Here is a 21,962-nt window from a genome sequence, read left to right on the forward strand (position 1 = left end):
ATTACCCATGAAAACCTTCTCCATTACGGGTACCTCCCCAACATCCTCTTCAGTAAACACCGAAGCAAAGAAATCATTTAATCTTTCCGCGATGGCCTTATCTTCTCTAAGTGCCCCTTTAACCCCTTGATCATCTAACGGTCCAACTGACTCCCTCACAGGCTTTCTGCTTCGGATATATTTAAAAAAGTTTTTACTGTGAGTTTTTGCCTCTACAGCCAACTTCTTTTCAAATTCTCTCTTAGCCTGTCTTATCAATGTCTTACATTTAACTTGCCAATGTTTATGCTTTATCCTATTTTCTTCTGTTGGATCCTTCTTCCAATTTTTGAATGAAGATCTTTTTGCTAAATAGCTTCTTTCACCTCCCCTTTTAACCATGCCGGTAATCGTTTTGCCTTCTTTCCACCTTTCTTAATGTGTGGAATACATCTGGACTGTGCTTCTTGAATGGTATTTTTTAACAATGACCACGCCTCTTGGACATTTTTTACTTTTGTAGCTGCTCCTTTCAGTTTTTTTCTAACAATTTTTCTCATTTTATCAAAGTTTCCCTTTTGAAAGTTTAGCACGAGAGCCTTGGATTTGCACACTGTTCCTTTTCCAGTCATTAAATCAAATTTGATCATATTATGATCACTATTGCCAAGCGGCCCCACCACCGTTACCTCTCTCACCAAGTCCTGTGCTCCACTGAGAATTAGATCTAAAATTGCTCCCTCTCTCGTCGGTTCCTGAACCAATTGCTCCATAAAGCTATCATTTATTCCATCCAGGAACGTTATCTCTCTAGCGTGACCCGATGATACATTTACCCAGTCTATATTGGGGTAATTGAAGTCTCCCATTATTACTACTGCACTACTAATTTGGTTAGCTTCCCTAATTTCTCTTAGCATTTCACTGTCCATCTCACCATCTTGACCAGGTGGACGGTAGTATACCCCAATCACTGTAGTCTTCCCTGACACACAAGGGATTTCTACCCTTTAAAAAAAAATTACAGTTTTCCCTACAAAAGATTGATTTTGCACTACCTTATGGGGTTATGCTACTTTCCTCCACCTCTATTAACAACTGTTTAGTGTATTGTCATGCAAGTTTGCTTGCCCATAATTCATCTCCCTTGATGGAGCTTTTTTCTAGCCCTAGTATAAACTTGGGTTCAACTGTAATTGTAGGAGATTTCAATCTCCATATTAACAAATTATCCTTATCTCCAGCTTGAGACATTCATTGATTGTATGTCTGACTTCGGTTGGGATCAGTTAGTTCTTCCCCTACTCTTAAACATGGGCATACTCTGGATTTGTTTTTCTTGAATCACTCACTTGGTTCTTGGAGAATCTGGCATAACTGTTGAAGAGATACCATGGTCAGACCATATCCTTCTCATTTTTAATGGCCAACTCCGGTCCTCGAGAGCCACAAACAGCCCAGGTTTTCAGGTTATTCACAATGAATATGCATAAGATAGATTTGCACACAACGGGGGCCCGGATTGCAAACTGGTTGACGGACAGAAGACAATGTGTGATGATAAATGGAACTACTCTGAAGAGAGAGCGGTGTTAAGCGGAATGCCGAAGGATCAGTGTTGGGACCGGTCCTGTTCAATATCTGTGTGAGCGACATAGTGGACAGAAGGTAAGGTTTGTCTGTTTGCGGATGACACTAAGATCTGCAACAGAGTGAACACGCCGGAAGGAGTGGAGAGAATGAGACAGGATTTTAAGAAGCTGGAAGAGTTGTCGAGGATATGGCAGCTGAGATTCAATGCTAAGAAGTGCAGAGTCATGCACATGGGGTGTGGAAATCCGGAAGAACTGTATTCGATGGGGGGTGAAGGGCTGATATGCACGGAGCAGAGAGACCTTGGGGTGATAGTGTCTTAACGATCTGAAGTCGGCGAAACAATGTGACAAGGCGATAGCTAAAGCCAGAAGAATGCTGGGCTGCATAGAGAGAGGAATATAGAGTAAGAAAAGGGAAGTGATGATCCCCTTGTACAGGTCCTTGGTGAGGCCTCACCTGGAGTACTGCGCTCAGTTCTGGAGACTCTATCTCCAAAGAGATAGAGACAGGATGGAGGCGGTCCAGAGAAGGGCGACCAAAGAGGTGGATGGTCTTCATCGAATGACTTATGAGGAGAGATTGAAGAATCTAAATATGTACACCCTGGAGGAAAGGAGCAGCAGAGGTGATATGATACGAACTTTTAGATACTTGAAAGGCTTTAATGATCCAAAGATAGAGACAAACCTTTTCCATTGGAAAATAATCAGCAGAACCAGGGGTCACGATTTAAAACTCCAGGGAGAAAGTCTCAGAACCAATGTCAGGAAGTATTTCTTCACGGAGAGGGTGGTGGATGCCTAGAATGACCTTCCGGAGGAAGTGGTGAAGACCAAAACTGTAAAGGACTTCAAAGGGGTGTGGGATAAACACTGTGGATCCATAAAGTCTAGAGGATGTGAATGAAGAGTGGGTGGCTCACGGGAATGATGGCTACTACCTGGTGATAATACCCTTACTCAATAAACGTACACACGGTTAATGCAACTCCAACATTGCTCTAAGCTTCAGCGACAATGAGGATATGTGGAAAAAAGGATTTGCATTCACAAAAAAGCAGGGAGTAGCTTGCTTGTTATGACGGTTACTACCCCAAACTAAATAAGCCTGACACTTCACTTTCAATGCATATCCAGCATAGCTCTCTGCTTCAACGGCAGGGGAGAAAGTTTGACACTTCACGTATATCTAGCATAGCCCTCTGCTTCAACGGCAGGGGAGCAAGACTGATACTTCACTTTCAATGCATAGCCAGCATGGCTCTCTGCTTCAACGGCAGAGGGGAATGAAGAAAGGTAGATGTATATTCAGGCAACAACCAACAAGGACTGAATTACATAGTCTGGATAAACAGATAAGCATGGGTTTAGCTTGCTTATTGCGGTGGTTAATACCCCTAACTAATTAAGCTATTTCACTTAAATGCAGTTCCTACACTGCTCTCTACACTAATGGTGGGGGTGGAAGAGAAATAGAATAAAAAAGGTTACTAAAAGCCAAGAGAAACAGATAAGTATGTGAGAGGGAAAAAAAAAGTGCGAAAGCTTGCTGGGCAGACTGGATGGGCCGTTTGGTCGTCTTCTGCCGTCATTTCTATGTTTCTTTGAGGGACTTTGTCAAACACCTTCTGAAAATCCAAAAACACCGCATCTACCGGTTCACCTTTATCCACATGTTTATTAACCCCTTCAAAAAAATGAAGCAGATTTGTGAAGCAATACTTCCCTTGGGTAAATCCATGTTGACTGTGTTCCATTAAACCATGTCCTTTCTATATGCTCTGTGATTTTGATCTTTAGAATAGTTTCCACTATTTTTCCGGCACTGACGTCAGGCTCACTGGTCTGTAGTTTCCTGGATCGCCCCTGGAGCCCTTTTTAAATATTGGGGTTACATTGGCCACCCTCCAGTCTTCAGGCACAATGGATGATTTTAATTATAGGTTACAGATTTTAACTAATAGATCTGAAATTTCATTTTTTAGTTCCTTCAGAACCCTAGGATACATACCATCTGTCCAGGTGATTTGCTACTCTTTAGTTTGTCAATCTGGCCTACTACATCTTCCATGTTCATAGTGATTTGGTTCAGTTCATCTGACTCATCACCCTTGAAAAATATCTCCGGAACTGGCATCTCTCCAACTTCCCCATTAGTAAACACAGAAGCAAAGAATTAATTTAGTCTTTCTGCAATGGCCTTATCTTCCCTAAGCACACCCTTAACCCCTTGGTCATCTAACGGTCCAATCGACTCCCTCACAGGTTTCTAGCTTCAGATATATTTTTAAAAGTTTTTATTATGAGTTTTTGCCTCTTCACCTGTCTTATCAATGTTTTACACTTAACTTGACAATGCTTATGCTTTTTCCTATTTTCTTCAGATGGATCAGTCTTCCAATTTTTGATGGATTTTTTTTTGGCTAAAATAGCCTCTTTCGCCTCACGTTTTAACCATGCCGGTAATCGTTTTCCCTTCCTTCCATCTTTCTTAATGCGTGGAATACATCTGGACTGCGCGTCTAGGATTGAATTTTTAAACAATGTCCATGCCTGATGAACACTTTTAACCTTTTCAACTGCACCTTTCAGTTTTTTGTAACTATTTTCCTCATTTTATCAAAGTTTCCCTTTTGAAAATTTAGTGTTAGAGCAGTAGATTTACTTATTATCTCCCTTCCAGTTATTAGTTTTAAATTTGTTCATGTTATGATCACTATTGTCAAGTGGCCCCACCACCGTTGCCTCTCACCAAATCCTGCATTCCACTAAGAATTAAATCTAAAATAGCTCCCTCTCTCATTGGTTCCTGAACCAATTGCTCCATGAAGAAGTCGTTTATTATATCCAGGAATTTTAGGTCTCTAGCATGTCCTGATGTCACATTTACCCAGTCAATATTGGGGTAATTGAAATCTGGAAAAAATAAGGGAAACCAAAAAAAAAAAAAATATATATATATATATAATTTCTAAACAAGAACCCAACCGGTCTTCTAATCATTCATCATCACTTTCAAAAGGAAAAACTTTTATTATTGAATCTCAGAAATATTTTGTCATATTTTTTTTTGCTTTTTCATAAAAATCAACTCTAATCCATAAGAGAAATATAGCCAGCAGTCTCTTTGTAAGATGATAACCGCAGCCCTACACGGCCGGTGTTTCGCAATACACGCTTCCTCGGGGGCATATGAAATTGCTATTACAAGAGTCCTTGCCGTTTCAGAACGGACACAGCGTCTCTACTGTCTTCTTCATCTGGTTAAGGTGGACCCTATCCTTTCGGAAAGGTCTCCCCCTTCCCCAAAAGTTTCCCCAGTTCCTTGCAAAACGGAATCCCTCTTCTTTGCACCATCGTCTCATCCTCGCATTGAGACTCCGGAGCTCTGCCTGCCTCTGGGGACCTGCGCGTGGAACAGGGAGCATTTCAGAGAAAGCTACCCTGGAGGTTCTGGATGTCAGCTTTCTACCTAAAATCTTAAATTTGGCTTCCAGAACCTCTCTCCCACATTTTCCTATGTTGTTGGTGCCCACATATACCACGACAGCCGGCTCCTCCCCAGCACTGTCTATAATCCTATCTAGGTGACGCGTGAAGTCTGCCACCTTCGCACCAGGCAGGCAAAGTTACCAGGCGGTCCACACATCCACCAGCCACCCTATCTGCATTTCTAATAATTGAATCACCAGCTATGATGGCCGGCCTAACCCTTCCCTCCTGGGCAGTAGCCCTGGGAGACTTGTCCTCAGTGCGAGAGGACAATACATCACCTGGAGAGCAGGTCCTTGCTACAGGATCACTTCCTGCTACCCCAGGGTGATGTTCTCCTACTGGGAGACCTTTCTGATCCAAGGCAGCACTGGGGCTGCTGGACTGGATTTGGGACTTGGCTACTATGTCCCTGAAGGTCTCATCAATGTACCTCTCTGTCTCCCTCAGCTCCTCCAAGTCTGCTACTCTAGCCTCCAGAGATCAGACTCGTTCCCTGAGAGCCAGGAGCTCTTTGTGCCGAGTGCCTTGTGTCTTTCTGGATCCCTGGTGAAGGCATCTGTCGATGCCGAAACTTTGCCTATGTCGGGTTTGCGTTTGAGCACTTGATTGTAACAGGAGCAGGTTATCTTTAAGATAAGTAAAATTAGATTCATTAAGAATAAAGTTGTAAGTTTTTTCTTAAAAAGATTTTCTAGTATAAGGCATACGACATGAATCAAGTGCTTATGTTGAGATACTTGTTGATGCCCATTGCAGACAAGAGCTTTTGGATTAATATTATTGTCAAATACAGAATACAAACTGCCCTGGGTTTGAGAATTCTCCGTTACCTCATAATTCAATAGTAGTAGAATCAGCCTAAAAGAAATCTGAAAAATCAAGGTTCCATGCATCAGGTATGTCAGGTAAGGATCCTCAATTTTAGAAACATTACCTTAAAAATTTTATTTTTAAAAATTGTTTAAATTTATAATTTTTATTTTAACATAGGCTTCCAGTATTCTGACATGTCCATTCATTATAGTAGAGCCCTGGTATACAGAGACAGGCCTGTTCATTCCTGTATAGCCCCAGTGTAAAGACACACAACATTAAAAACTTAAGACTTGCCATACTGGGTCAGATCAAAGGTCTATGAAGTCCAGTATCCTGTTTCCATCAGTGGCCAAACAAGTCACAAGTACCTGGCAGGATCCCATAAGGTCGATAGATTCCAAGCTGCTTATCCCAAGGATAAGCAATGGTTTCCCTCAAGTCCACCTTAATAATGGTTTATGGATTTTTCCGCCAGGAACTTGTCCAAACCTTTTTTAAACCCAGCTACACTAACAGCTTTTATCACATCCTCTGGCAGTGAATTCCACAGTTTAATTATGTGTTGAGTAAAAAAATATTTTCTCCTATTTGTCTTAAATGTTCACTACATTCTGTCTCAGTATATACATATGCACTGGCCTAGTATAAACACCTGTTCACTTTGGTGATATCTCATCATTCAGTATAGTAATAACTCAGAACCCATTTTTATTCATTCCATCCCTTAATCTGATGCTCCAGAACAGTCACTCATGTGGTCCGGTGTATCCCCGAATATGCCATCTGATCAGTTTAGTGAGGTGTAGTCAGTCTGGTGATGGATAATGATTGAAATGGTGTCTTCCTTTAGAATATTGGGTAGTAATGATTTGGGGTTTGTGTCTCTCCAGGTAAAATACCCAGTAACATTAAAACCAACATCAAGTCGGCATCAGTGCATTCCTACCAAAGGTGAGAGCGTGTGCTTCAGGACTCCTGGATGGCTTCTTTTTATTTTATTAATTTACTTTTTATTGAATACAGTTAGAACGTATAAACCAACAGTAGCCCTACATAATGCTGTAACATATGGTTAAAAAAATGTGTAGTGAACAGTTATTCACTCTATTATATTTTCCCTTTCTTTTTGCCCCTCCCATACCCCACCTATTTTTTCAGTGTATTTCGGCCTCAGGTTTAGAAGTGTTGTGAACTAATAGTTTTACATTTCTTCATTCCACGCATGTCTGCTCAGCTAGAATTAGAACGCCATAAATTATATGGTTCCCAAGTAGATTGAAAAATGGCTGTCTCATTTCATGTAGCTGTTAACTTCCCCATATGACCTCCATTGTCCAAACGACGCTTGAAAGAGTCCAAAGTCGGAATATCTTCTCTTCTCTAATGTGCAGCTATTTTTTTGAGTTGATTTTGTTCTGTTTTATTTTTTTTAATTGTTTTACCTTTGAATGTTGTTGTCTACTTAGCATGTTGTAGCTATATGCAGAATATCAATATGTGCAAATAAGTAAAATAACTGCTACCAAAATCTGGACCATAAATTTCAGTTTTTTTAATTGGCATTCATTTGGTAGAGCAATTGGAAGAGCTTAAAACAGGTAACTCCATCTTGTTAAAAATGTAATTTTAAATGCTGTTATCCTTCCTAGCCACAATAATGCATGAGGAGACCACAGCTCTAGAGCCTTCACTGTCTTTACTGCTAGTGGTTCAAAATTCTCCTTAAACATTTTCAATCCCTGCAAATATTCACCCCTAAATATTTCCAATTTTCCCATATTGACCTTAAAGCCAGAAACCTTACCAAATACTTCTGGTTCTTTCATTAGTATTGGCAGAATTAAAAATGGCTTTGTCACCATGAATAAGACGTCATCAGCAAAAATAGATATTTTGTACTTCTCTTGACCACCGTGCCATCCATCGAGGCCATCGAAGGATCCATTGGTGCCAATACGTCCTACAGCACCAGCCTTCTTCCATCCTTCAGGATCTCGACTAGAGACTTTTTCTGATACATGGGAAGATGTAGACACCGACACATCCACAGAGGATATTTTGTCGGAACCATCTCTTCTGGAGGAAAGGAGAAAATCTCCCCCAGAAGACCTCTCCTTTGCCAATTTTATTAGGGAGATGTCAGACAATTCCCTTTGATCTTATTACAGAGGAGGACACGACACAAAACATTGGAAGTTCTCAAATTTGTTGATGCTCCAAAGGAAGTCGTAACCATTCCAGTACATGAGGTACTAGTAGATCTACAGCATAGTCTCTGGGAACATCCTTGTGCTGTTCAGCCAGTGAATAAAAGAACAGATGCAACATATCTGGTCCAACACATAGCTGGATTCCAAAAATCACAACTGCCCCATCAGTCAGTGGTAGTTGAATCTGCACAAAAGAAATCCAGAAGACTTCGACCACACTCTTCCACACCTCCTGGTAAAGATAAAAAATTCCTGGACATATTAGGTCGCAAAATGTTTCAAGTGTCATGAATAGCTGCATACCAACTGTACCAAAGAAATCTATGGAAGCAGGTTCAAGAAGTAGCTGACTCTCTTCCTCAATAGCAGCAAGACAGTCTCAGTGTCATATTACATAAAGGTCTAGAGGTGGGTAAACATGAAGTTCGTGCTGCTTATGGCTCCTTTGAGACAGCTTCTTGAATGTCAGCAACAGGATCAGCGCCAGGAGGTGGGTCAGGCTGAAAGCATCTGACTTGAGACCTGAAATCCAAGACAGACTTGCTGATTTACCATGCACCGGTGACAGTCTATTTAGTGACAAGATTACAAGACACAGTGGTTCAATTGAAAGACCTCAATGAAACCCTGTGTCAGTTATCAAGAGTGACTACCAAGGCCCCTTTTTCTGCAAGAAGATCCACCAGGAGGGACCCTAAAAATCCATTTTATCGCCCAAGCAGATATTACCCACCTACATCTCACGTGCGGACAGCTAGGCTGTCTCAAAGAGCACATCCTCGACAGCCCAACCCAGGTCTCAGCCGCCTCCACAAACATGCCAAGCATCTGGATTTTGAAATCTTTCCAGAGAACAGCAGCCACTCCATATATCCAGAACCAGATTTACCAGTAGGAGGTTGAATTCATCATTTCATAACCAATTGGCTCAACATTACCCTTGCCAACTCGCATCTTGCCAATATCAGAACCTGAGGGGACATCCACCAGCCATCTTTCGGCATGTCCAGGGGTAAATTCAGCAACACGTTTTCTGGAGCAAAAGTTATTCGATAACCCAAGTTCCCTTCTATGAAAAGGAATACATCTCCCCAAAATAAAGACACTTGAGGACATTTCCAGCACAAGTGAAAGAAAGTTCCTTTGCCCCCCCCCCCCACTTTTTCCAACACAAACCATTCGAACTTGGGTATATTTTCTGAATATGCGCTGGAGTCAAGTACCACCTAATTAGAACCTTATAGCTATTTTCTGACATCTGAGCCAATATCGAGCTCTCTTTTTGTATATAAAAAGATAAGGTCCCATTCCTCATCCAGCAATTCTCTCCCCAGATCTTGCTCCCAAGCCTGGGCAAGAGGAGCTCGCCCTCTTCTTTCCTTATTGAAAATGTATAAATATTGGAGATTGTTCCTTTCATTTTATCAGCATTGTCACACCATACTTCAAATTGGGTTTTACCAAGCATTATATCTCTCTGTATCCTCTATTTTACCATAAAATGGTGCGTGCAGTTGTAAGTATTCTCCTGCCCCCATTTGATATTTATCTTGAATCTCCTGAAAGGTTAACAGTCGCTGGCCACTCCACACCTTACCCAACTGTGTTAATCCCTGGACTGTCCAGTGTCTAAAATGGTAAATTGATATCCCTGCAGGAAAGGATATATTATAGTTAATAGCCGAACTGAAAAAGTTCTACGATTTCCCCCTATTATGAATTTCCAATGTCTCCACAACCGCAGGGTAAGACCTGTGGTTGGAGGAAGCAAAGAAAATCTCAACCACGTGGCCGGGGTTGCCAAGATCAAGCCCAGAGAGGCATAGCCCCCATCATTGATTGCTCTATCAGTACCCATAATTTTTGTTCTCCATTCCTATTCCAATCTAATATTGCCCTTTACTGGGCTGGTACCACCTATTAAGCTGGTACCACCTATTAAGTATTTATTCTGTTGTCACACCTTGTTATTTGTAAACCGGCATGATGCGACTCCCATCGCGAATGCCGGTATATAAGAAATTTAAATAAATAAATAAATAAATAATCCACCCTGCAATTTTGGAAGGAACATGATTTTCCTACCCACCCTGAGAGGTCTACATTTCCAAATGAATGAAAAAATACGCCTTTGCCAATTCTGCAAAGTTTTGGAAGAAATGAATATCGGGATTGATTGAAAAAAAATGCCCAAATCTAGGTTATTTACACTTTTGAATAATAGAAGGACTAGGGGGCATTCCATGAAGTTAGCAAGTAGCACATTTAAGACTAATCGGAGAAAGTTCTTTTTCACTCAACGCACAATAAAGCTCTGGAATTTGTTGCCAGAGGATGTGGTTAGTGCAGTTAGTGTAGCTGGGTTCAAAAAAGGTTTGGATAAGTTCTTGGAGGAGAAGTCCATTAATGGCTATTAATCAATTTTACTTAGGGAATAGCCACTGCTATTAATTGCATCAGTAGCATGGGCTCTTCTTAGTGTTTGGGTAATTGCCAGGTTCTTGCGGCCTGGATTGGCCTCTGTTGGAAACAGGATGCTGGGCTTGATGGACCCTTGGTCTGACCCAGCATGGCAATTTCTTATGTTCTTATGTAAACGTTCATTTTAACTGAAGCAATTCTACCAAACCATGATAAAGAGAGCTCAGACCAAGCCTCTTAAGTCCTTATAGATGGATTTCGCCAGGGGTTTATAATTGAGGGTAAATACATTTTCCAAACAATTACTAAGTCTGACCCCTAAATATTTAATACTTTGTGTAGCCCATTTAAATGAAAACCCAGCACGCACCCTTGAAATTTGATCATCCGTCATCGTAAGATTCAGCAGTTCTGGTTTTTCTATGTTTAATTTGAACCCTGAGACTCTACTGAAATTGTCTAAAGCTGTCGTAGCCACTTTCAGAGAGAATATTGGATCCCTTAGGGGTAAGTAAGATGTCAGCAAAAAGGGAGATCTTGTATTCCCTGATACCCAAATTAACCCCCTTTATCGCCTCTTGTTTCCAAATTTATATTACAAAAGGCTCTAAAAACAGAGCGATAATAGATGGGATAAGGGGGACCCCTGCCTAGTTCCGTGTTGAATATGGAAGTCCTTGGAATGTGACCCATTCACTTTTACACATGCCATGGGATTATCATATAATTGCCTCAACTAGTGGAGGAAAAAAGGACCAAAATTCATCCCCTCCAAGACCCGGAACAAAAAAGGCCAGTGTACCAAATCAAATGTCTTTTCGGCGTCCACTGTGAGAAGGCCTGCCGGTGTGCGTAATTCTTTAATCCACCAGATTAAGTCTATAATTTTGTGCACGTTGTCTGCTGCCATCCTTCTCGGAATGAACCCTACCTGATCTGGATGTACTAGTTTAGCCATAACCCTATTTAGTCTATTTGCCAGAACTTTAGCCAGGATCTTGAGATCTACATTTATTAAAGATATGGGCCTATATGTGCCACATACTGCCGGATCATGGCCAGGCTTTGCCAGTATAGTAATGCCAGCTTCTACCACCAATGTATTACCCACCCTCAGCGAATTATATCATTTCAACATTACTGGCACCAATTCTGAGGAGAATGTTTTATAAAACAAGGCAGTAAAGCCATCTAAACCTGGGGATATGTTAACTTTTAAATCTTTAATAACCTGAAAAACCTCCGCTGCCGATATTTGTGTCAAAAAATTCCTTTTCCTCTTCCCCTATATTGGGAAGGTCAAGAGAGTTTAGATAGTCTTCAGTCTGGCTGATTTCAATAGAGGTATCAGCTGTATACAGTGCGCCATAAAATTGTGTGAATCTTTGCTTAATATCTTCCAGGAGAGATAACAGCTCATCAGACTCAGTCTTAATTTTGGTGATTACATGGTACGACATGCGCTTTCTTAATTTACCTGCCAATAGTCTACTTGCCTTATTACCCCATTCAAAATAAGTCTGTTTAGTCTGATTCATTTGAAAGGCAATTTTATCGATATCTAAGGCCTTTAATTCGTCCCTTACAGATTGCATTTGTTTAAAAATTCTGGGTGATAATGTATGCTTATGCCTCTGACCTAAAGCCGAAAGATCATTCATCAGCTTTTGCCTTTACATTGTTTTAACTTTTTGAATGAAGGCAGATCTTCAGATTAGATGTCCTCTAATAACTGCCTTCAGTCCTTCCCAAAGGGAAGAGGGATTAATGTCCCCGATGTCGTTCAGGGCAACATAGTCTCTAATACTATCAGCCAACTGACTGCAAAACTCTCATCTCTTAAAAGGGTGTTATTAAGCCTCCAAAAGTGTCTCCCAGTTTCTTCCATTCTGCAGTTAAATAAATAAATTAACATCCATCCATATAGGAGCGTGGTTGGACCAAGATATTGGACCATTCTCAAGTCTTTAAACTCTTTGGGCCACCATTTTATCTACAAGGAAAAAATCAATCCGGGAATAGGACTGATGTGTATTAGAAAAAAAGGTATAATTACGTGTTAGCAGGTACCGATGTCTCCATACATCTATAAGGTCCATAGACTATACAGCTTCCGGAGTTGAGCACGATGTTTGAGATCTCTGATTGTCCCCCCCCCGAGTTGTCTAATTTTGGGTTCAAAGTCAAATTAAAGTCCCCAGCCATTTTTAAGGAGCCCTCACTTTCAGTTTCTAACATGGTTCTAAGATTCATAAAAAATTCTCCCTGTCCTGTATTTGGAGCATATACATTCCATAAGGAATACATTTTCCCTTCCAGTTCAAATTTAACCAAAAGATATATGCCATTTGGGTCTGCCCGGCTAGTTTTAATTACCCCCTTAAAATATTTTATGAAACCAAATCCCCACTCCTGTATATTTCCTCCCTTGGTAACTGGAGCAAAAAATTGCAGGGGAAAAATAGGCCACTTTACCAAGTACTCGTACCTTCTTTTTAAATGTTTCTTGTAGGAATACTGTAGTCGACCTAGCCTCAAGCAGTTCTAACTTAAGAAGCTGTCTTTTACAAAGTATGTTCAACCCTTTAACATTTAAGGATACAATACGTAGTTTAGCCATCATAATCTTTCTGTGAACCAATGCACCTCAATCCCAGGCATTACCATAAAATAATAATAAAAAAATGAATAAATCTTCCCCAATCCCCATTGTGCATCTCCAGTAACCATCAAAGCTATTATAACATATCACAGCCATCACAACCATCCCATTACCCCACCCCCACCCACCACCCTCGACCAATTGCTATTACTCCATAGCAGAGCTATTTTTACAGCAGGAGGCGAGAACATTCTGACCCAAAGGTCCAATCCCCCCCCCCAAACTAAGCAATAATTCCTACTCGGTGATGTAGTGTTGTTCTTAAAAAAAAAAACAAAGATGTATCTAACTGCGCATTCCACTTGATATCATATGTTTACCACCCCATATCCCTTGTCAGAGTACGCAAAATAAGGGCTAAAGAAAGAGAGTCTCTTCCCACTCAAATAATTGGGTAAGTCAGCCCCTTCCACTGTCCTTAGATGAATGTGAGTCTCCAGAATGTCTTCTGAGTCTCCGGCCACCTTTCCCCACTCGTTGCCATTTAGGAAGATCTTTCTGAGAGACAGTCGGTTTGCCCGGCAAAGATACTTTCTTAGCCATGAAGCCTTCTTCTACCAAAATGGCCTCCGCTTCCTCAACTTTACTCACTCGTGATGTAATGCCCCAGATAGTCATAGCCAGTTCAAAAGGGAAAAGCCATCGATATCGCATCCCTTCCTTCGTTAAAATTGCTGTGATTTCCTTAAAGTCAGCTCTTTTTTTATGTTGACTGGTGAGAGATCTGTATACACTGAAATAGTATGAGATTCCCAGATCCATGTAGATTGTTTTGTGGCTTCAGAGAAAACTTGCTTCTTAATTGGGAACCGATAAAAGCATGCCACGATATCCCGGGGTTTATTCCCCCACCTTGGGGCCGATTGATCTGTGCGCCCTTTCCAACTCCACTGCAGGTAACATATCTTGCTGGTCAGAGTTTTGGCCCCGTCTCAGAAAAAAGGTACACAACTTTTTCACCACGGCTTGACAATCCGTATAATTATCTGTCTCCGGAATCCCCTGGAAACGAAGATTGCATCGATTTTGCCCAAATCTCATGATTCTCATTCATTAAGCCACCGCAGATGGATTGCAGCTTGTCCCATTTGTCTGCATGCGCGTCTAGGTAGACGTTGCATTTGTGTACACGCCGACCGAATTCTGACATCCTCTTTTCAGATATTAATGCAATCAACTCTTGTTTATTTTCGCTCATATCTCGGTGCAGATCACAGGCCCACTGGTGAAATTCCACCCAAGTCGGTAAGTCCGATTCTTGGCCTTCCATTATGCCACCAGGCACTGGTTCTTCGGTAGCCGAGATACCCATTTCCATGGCTTCAGCCATTGCTCCAGGCCCTGAATCTTCTGAAGTTGATTTCACAAAGGAAAATTGCCTAAAGTCCGGTCCTTTTTTCTTCGTCGCCATCAGCAATTAGTAAAGAAGCTGCTATGAATGCTTGGGAAGTGAACTGCAAGTAGATATAGTGACAATTTCGCTAAAATAGCTCGGGGAGGATGAGAGCCCAGGCTCAGGCAGCCATCTTTCTCGAAAGCCACGCCCTCCTCCCTGGAAGGAGCACATTTTCATTGCTATGCTGTGGTTAGTTGAGCTGCATGTAACAAATCTCCAACCAGTTTCCTATGCCCCCTTATTTCACCATCTCCCCAGCAAATACAAATAAGCATTAACTGTAAACGACTGCTTACATATCCTCGAAATGCAATCAGTAATGTCTAGTCAAAACTATGTTTCAATGCATTCCCACCACATAGAGGTATTTCTTGCAGCTTTCCATATAGATTTCCAGTCTCTTATATCTAGATCAGTATTCAGATCAATATTACATTTCCAAATTAACTTAGCTGCTATAGCAGCTTCACAGAACTTGGATCATATAGTAACGAATAAGACTGAAATTAGATGTCTTGCTCTAGATTTACAGCAAAGCACTCCTTCTGTACCCTCACATTCTTCCAGCTCTTCATAATTTGAGTTCTGCGAGAGGTCTTTTCTCAGCTGTAAATACAGATATCTGGCAGAGCAGGGCAGCTGAAATTCCCTCATCAAGTCAGTAAAGGATTTAAATCCATCATCCTCAATTAACTGCGCTGGAAATCTGAGCCCTCCCTCCTTCCCATTTCTCTATATCTGGGGAGAAAGTATGTTTAGACAAATCAGGAGTTCGTGACAGAGGGACATATAAGACCTCGAGACAGCTAATCCTGTACTATTCAATTTAATTGATCTCCATACCCGAAGTGTGTGGGCTACAATCGGATGTACCCGTACACTGTGCCGACAGATATTACCTGTAGACTGCATATGCCCGCAATCCCCCCCCCCCGCCCACTTCATGACTCCAGAGGGTCAGTCCCCAACCAAGTTCACAGACAGACAATTCTGCAGGCCCAGTAGTATCATGAAAAATGTGGTAACCTGAAGCCTTCCATCTCTCTTGAGTTAACCATTGCATCATATTTAAGTGCAGAGGCTTACCCTTCCAGATAAAATGTGATACCTCTCCTCGGAGAACCTGCAAAGCTCTCATAGGCACATCACAAGGCAGATGCATAACAGGATAGATCAGTTTTGGCAAAATAGCCATCTTTATCAGATTGACCCAACCGAGGACCAGCTCTGTAAGTCCACCTTTATCTTCTGAAATATTGAAGTATAGTTTTCTTTTTACAACTTTGCGTAATTCTTAGAGGCCCAGATGCCCAAATACTTGAATCCCTCCTCAGACTCCCTAAAGCTTCTATTTAGCCCCTCTAACAAGAAGAGCTATCAGCGCAGGCAAAAATGTAGACAAGTTGGTCAGATCTATTAAGGTGTCATTTACATACATTATAAAATGAGAACCCCTCACTGTTTGTAGATTGCCTAATAGCTTGCAGTGAGGGCTCCACCGCCAAATCAAACAGAGGAGACATAAGGCACCCCTATCTATCCTGATCTAATTTTAATGCAGTGTCCCAAGGCACTACCAATAATTCAATGGGGTGAAGATATTGCTCTATATCAGCCTCTAATATTGAACTTTCCTGTGCATATAATTCTGAATACAACTATACAAAATGGTCTCTGATTAAATCAGCTTTAACTTTCATTATGTGGTTCTGAACCTGTCTGGATTTCAGTTTCCATGCCAATAATTTGCTGGCCTTGTTGCCTAATTCAAAATAGGTTTGTTTGGTAATATCCAATTTATATAGCTCCTTTTCAGTTAAAAGAGCCTATAATTTAGACCTTTCAGTCTCAGTTCCTGCAATGTCTGTGCATGCCTTGTTACTTTGTGCAGTTGTGCTAATGTATTTATATTGGATTCCAACTTATTTTTCTCTTCCTATTTCTTTTTCTTTTTAGCTGCCGCCCAGGAAATTAATTTGCCTCTCAGTACCACTTTGAGACAATCCCAGACCACTTGTATTGAGACATCATCTATCGTTGAATTGAAAATATTCCTCTTTCTTTTCATATTAATGTACATCCTTCAATAAAGAATCATTTAGCCTCCAGTACTTTTGACCAGTGTCCGATTGATTCATAGTGAATGTATAACTAATAATCCAGCTGGGTATGTGAGTCATGTACTTTTGGAAAAAAAAATATATTCCCAACTGTTGGGGTTATGAGTTCCCCAAACATCATCGAGTCCCTGTGAAGAGTAAAGAAACTTCAGTTTTCATGTAGATAAGCAGCTGAATTAGCCATGCTGTATGGGGTACATCCTCCGTGCCACTAGGTGGCGGAGCTCTCAAAGTCTAGTAAAATCTTTTAGCCAGGAGCTCCCTCCCCTCTGTAACCTAACAGGATTACCTCAGGCTCCTCGGTCTGTTTTTTTCTGCGCAACGGTATGCACGGAGCTCTCCACTTCTCTCTTCAACTGTTAAAAAAAAAAAAGCGAGAAAGAAGAGGAAAGAATGGAAAACAATAATTCAGCTAAATTCAAAGGAAAATTCTTCATCAACAGCTTGCCCTTACGAAATCTTCTCTAACATCTCGGGGCGCCCCTCCCCCTCTGACAACTTCTAACCTGCCTGATCTTCTCTGACCCCCCGGTATACCTGAGCTGGTACTGAGTAGAGACTGGGGGAAGGGCAAAACAACAGTTGTGGGCTGAGTAGCGGCGACTTGATATTTTCAAGCCGACCCTACCAAGTTAATGGCGCCAAAACCCGCGGGCTACTCGCGCTGAATCCTAGATGCTGATGCCAAAACGGATACGGGCGCAGAAGCTTCGACGTGGATACCCTACCACCCAGACATCTAAGCGGGCTTCGATGAGTCTACCCGGCCTAGGAATCGACACAGGGCGCCGGATGTCTACGCAGGGCGCCGAAGCACCAGGGACATCGACAATGCCCAGACGTCGCCACAGGGCGCCAAAGCACTAGGACGTCCATGCAGGGCGCCGACGCAGGGTGCTGAAGCGCCGAGATGTCTACGTAGCCCAGATGTCCATGCAGGGCGCCAAAGCACTAGAACATCGACACGGCGCCGAAGAACCTGGTCGTCCATGAATGACGCCGAATCACAGAGACATCCGAGCAGGACGCCGAAGCACAGACGCATCAATGCGGCCACCACACACCAACAAACTGACGCCGCTACCAATGAACCACCACATAGACGTGGTCACAAGCATGCCGATGCATTGACACGAGTGCGGGCTCGCCAGCGGATTAGTTTTTGGCCAGGAAATCAATACAACTAATTTAAAGGAGATGCTGCTTGGGCTATAATCTCAGTGCGCCAGGAGACACCAAGTACTCAAAAAATAAAATAAAATAATTTAAAAAAAAATTTGATGCGTGCAGCACACACGACTCTCAGCGCAGAACAAGAGCGCGCAAGCACTGTGTGCCCGTTAAGACCCTGCCATTATTGCATCATAGCAATGCGTCGCTGTTACAAAAAAAAAAAAAAAAAAAGAACTACACACCAAGGAGACGGGCATACTACAGCCAAGCCCCCTTTTTTTTTTCAACGAGTTCTACCACCTGCGCAGTCCGCCATGGTTGGTCAAGGAGTATCACGACCACCAGTTGTATTCTACTTTTCCCTCAGGAAACTGAGGGACAAGCCGGAGTTTGTTTTTCTGGTTCGTCCGGAACAGAGGGTCCTACCTCACCTTCCACTTAACAGCTATCAGGCAGACATCCTGGCATTGTCACATCGAAGAGTAGTACAAATGGAATGAGAAGTTTAGGAGTGAGTGCCAAGGTGGTGGTGGCCTGGATTGCAAACTGGTTGATGTACAGAAGACAATGTGTGATGATAAATGGAACTTACTCTGAAGAGAGAGCGGTGTTAAGCATAGTGCCGCAAGGATCGGTGTTGGGACTGGTCCTGTTCAATATCTATGTGAGCGACATAGCGGACGGGATGGAAGGTAAGGTTTGTTTGTTTGTTTGCGGAAGACACTAAGATCTGCAACAGAGTGGAGAGAATGAGACGAGATTTAAAGAAGCTGGAAGAGTGGTCGAAGATATGGCAGCTGAGATTCAATGCCAAGAAGTGCAGAGTCATGCATATGGGGTGTGGAAATCCGGAAGAACTGTATTCGATGGGGGATGAAGGGCTGATGTGCACGGAGCAGGAGAGAGACCTTGGGGTGATTGTTTCGCCGACTTCAGATCGTTAGACACTATGTGACAAGGCGATAGCTAAAGCCAGAAGAATGCTGGGCTGCATAGAGAGAGGAATATCGAATAAGAAAAGGGAAGTGATGATCCCCTTGTACAGGTCCTTGGTTAGGCTTCACCTGGAGTACTGCGCTCACAACTGAGACAGAGACAGGATGGAGGCGGTCCAGAGATGGGCGACCAAAAAGGTGCATGGTCTTCATCGAATGACTTATGAGGAGAGATTGAAGAATCTAAATATGTACACCCTGGACGAAAGGAGGAGCAGAGGTGATATGATACAGACTTTCAGATACTTGAAAGGTTTTAATGATCCAAAGAAAATGACAAACCTTTTCCGTTGGAAACAAATCAGCCGAACCAGGGGTCATGATTTAAAACTCCAGGGAGGAAGACTCAGGAAGTATTTCTTCATGGAGAGGGTGGTGGATGCCTGGAATGACCTTCCGGAGAAAGTGGTGAAGACCAAAACTGTAAAGGACTTCAAAGGGGGTGGGATAAACACTGTGGATCCATAAATTGTATAGGATGTTAAATGAAGAGTGGGTGGCTCACGGGAACGACTGCTACTACCTGGTGATAATACCCTTATTCAATAAACATACACACGGTTAATGCAACTCCACCATTGCTCTAAGCTTCAGCGGCAATGAGGAAATGTGGAAATAAGGATTTGCATTCACAAAAAAGCGGGGAGTAGCTTGCTTGTTACGGCGGTTACTACCCCAAACCACATAAGCCTGATACTTCACTTTCAATGCATATAAAGCATAGCTCTCTGCTTCAATGGCAGGGGAGAAAGTCTGACACTTCATGCATATCCAGCATAGCTCTCTGCTTCAATGGCAGGGGAGAAAGTCTGACACTTCACGCATATCCAGCATAGCTCTCTGCTTCAAGGCATGGGGGAATGAAGAAACGTGGATCTATATTCAGGCAACAACCAACAAGGACTGAATTACATAGTCTGGATAAACAGATAAGCATGGCTGTAGCTTGCTTATTGCGGTGGTTAATACCCCTAACTAATTAAGTTATTTCACTTAGATGCAGTTCCAACACCGCTCTCTACATTAATGGCAGGGGTGGAAGGGAAATAGAATAAAAAAGGTTACTAAGAGCCAAGAGTAACATAAGTATATGAGAAAAAAAATGCGAAAGCTTGCTGGTGTAATAATAGTAAATTGCATATATCCTGCACATGTGACACTAGCACTATGAAAACTAAACTTACCAGAGAACCAGCCAGCACAGATGACAACATTCCTGGGAGAACGAAAGTTAACTTGGTCTTATTCTCTGCTAATAATAACAAGAGGCTCCTGCCCATAGTAACAGGACCCACACACATGCTAAAATTTATTGATTGGCTATAAAGTAATGGGTGGGCATTTGGTGATGTCTGTTCATTGGCTGAATGAAAACCTTAAATTGCTGAGCACACACGTCAGATCTTTGAGCAGGCTCAGATATACCACTTGTTTTGTGTTGCTTCTGCTCCTGGAGGAACCCTGCCTTCCTCCATAAATAAACCTCTTACTTTTATGACCTTTTAGAGTTGGTCTTTATGGGGTCAGTTAGTCAGGGGGGGGGTCAGCCTTTTTACACTGGGCAGACTGGATGGGCCATTTGGTCTTCTTCTGCCGTCATTTCTACGTCTCTATGTTTCTATAATATAACACTTTTACACATTGAATGAAATGCATTCTTGTGCCTCACAGGGGGCTGGCATTGCACTTACTAGGTGAGAGAACAACAGTAGGGAAAAACTGTGCCCAAACCTTCAGGGTGATGGAGGCAACTTGTGTAAAGATAGACGTCGTCTTTTTTTTTCACAGCTTTTATGAAAAGTGAAGTGATTCTTTGCACAGTATGATTAATTTTATTGAAATTTAGGTTTACTAAAAATCTTTCATAGTCCCTGATCTTCTGAGACCATATCAGTACTGCCTGCAGATTCATCCTTTCATCACTGACAACGCCACAGGAAAAAAGTGAATTTTTTCCCCCACCACAATCGCAATTAACAATTAGCATATACATCTCTGCATATAGAAAACCACCGTTCCCAGCTGCACTTTGTACTCATCTATAGACCTCTGCTAGCCACATATTATTAGTCCTAGACCTAGAGAAAAGCTGAGTCTATGTAGGTTGATACTTTCTAACAGATCAACACAAAGTTTTCTGAAGATAAGCAGTCCCACATGTTGGAAGCATCATCTTACTGGCCTCTGAAAAAAGCATAGAGACACATTCGTCAGTGGCAGTTTCTGCCAAGCAATACTCTAAGGATAATTTCCAAAACAGTGTTATCTGATGACACAAAATGTGGATCCAGTATCATAAGAGCAGGGTCATAAGTCCAGTGACAGAAACAAGTGAAGGGCACATACAGGAGAGTACCCTATGTGGGCCAGGCTACAGGATCACAAATGTCAGGCATGGATGTAAAATCCAGAACAGGGTCTCATGTGTTTGTTTTTTATTCTTTATCTCATGTTTTAACATGTTCAAACCTCTCAAATTCCATACATCCAAATTGACAACTCCAAAATACAAATGAAAAATCCAATAAAGGATCTTGGCATTTGGATTGATTATAACCTGAGCCTTAAGAATTGCATTGCCATAAAAACAAGAGAAGGCTTTCATAAACTCCAGATACTAAAACATCTCAAACCACGACTATACCCAAATGACTTCAGAACAATTCTTCAGACCCTCATTTTCTCAAGTCTGGATTATTGCAACGCAATTTTCTTAGGACTTCCAAAATCCTCCCTAAAACCACTACAATTACTTCAAAATGCTGCTGCACGAGTACTAACCGGAAAAAAGAAGTTTGATCACATCACTCCAACCCTAAAAAACCTTCACTGGTTACCTATTTCACAGAGAATAAGATACAAATCCTTAACCATCCTACATAACGAAATTTTCAAAGACAACAACTCATCCCTGGACAACATGATTACAATTCACAAATCACCCCGCTCTTCAAGATCTTCTGACAAATTACAACTATTCATTCCTCCTCTCTCCTCTGCAAAACTATCCTCTACGAGACATAGAGCCTTCTCTATAGCTGGACCAAAAGAATGGAACTCTATCCCAGGATACCTAAGCTCCATCAAAGATCCCAAAAAC

At 41.9% G+C, this 21,962-nt stretch overlaps 1 protein-coding gene across 4 annotated transcripts in view; it reads left to right on the forward strand.

Moving 5' to 3' along the window:
* Nucleotides 1–16,685, forward strand: part of MED8 (mediator complex subunit 8) — an 82,783-nt gene extending 66,098 nt beyond the window's left edge. For 3 of the 4 annotated variants that reach the window (XM_029618793.1, XM_029618791.1, XM_029618792.1), the window contains exons 7-8: nucleotides 6,776–6,836; nucleotides 16,531–16,685. In XM_029618793.1, coding sequence (XP_029474653.1) covers nucleotides 6,776–6,836; nucleotides 16,531–16,549 — 80 coding nt within the window. In that variant the 3' untranslated portion in view covers nucleotides 16,550–16,685. Of the gene's footprint in view, nucleotides 1–6,775; nucleotides 6,841–16,530 lie in introns of those variants that run through there. The other variant, XM_029618795.1, reaches the window with a different exon arrangement.
* Nucleotides 16,686–21,962: the final 5,277 nt, after the last annotated feature.

Source organism: Rhinatrema bivittatum, chromosome 10 (genome assembly GCF_901001135.1).
Source record: "Rhinatrema bivittatum chromosome 10, aRhiBiv1.1, whole genome shotgun sequence".
In the NCBI taxonomy this organism is placed as follows: Eukaryota; Metazoa; Chordata; class Amphibia; order Gymnophiona; family Rhinatrematidae; genus Rhinatrema; species Rhinatrema bivittatum.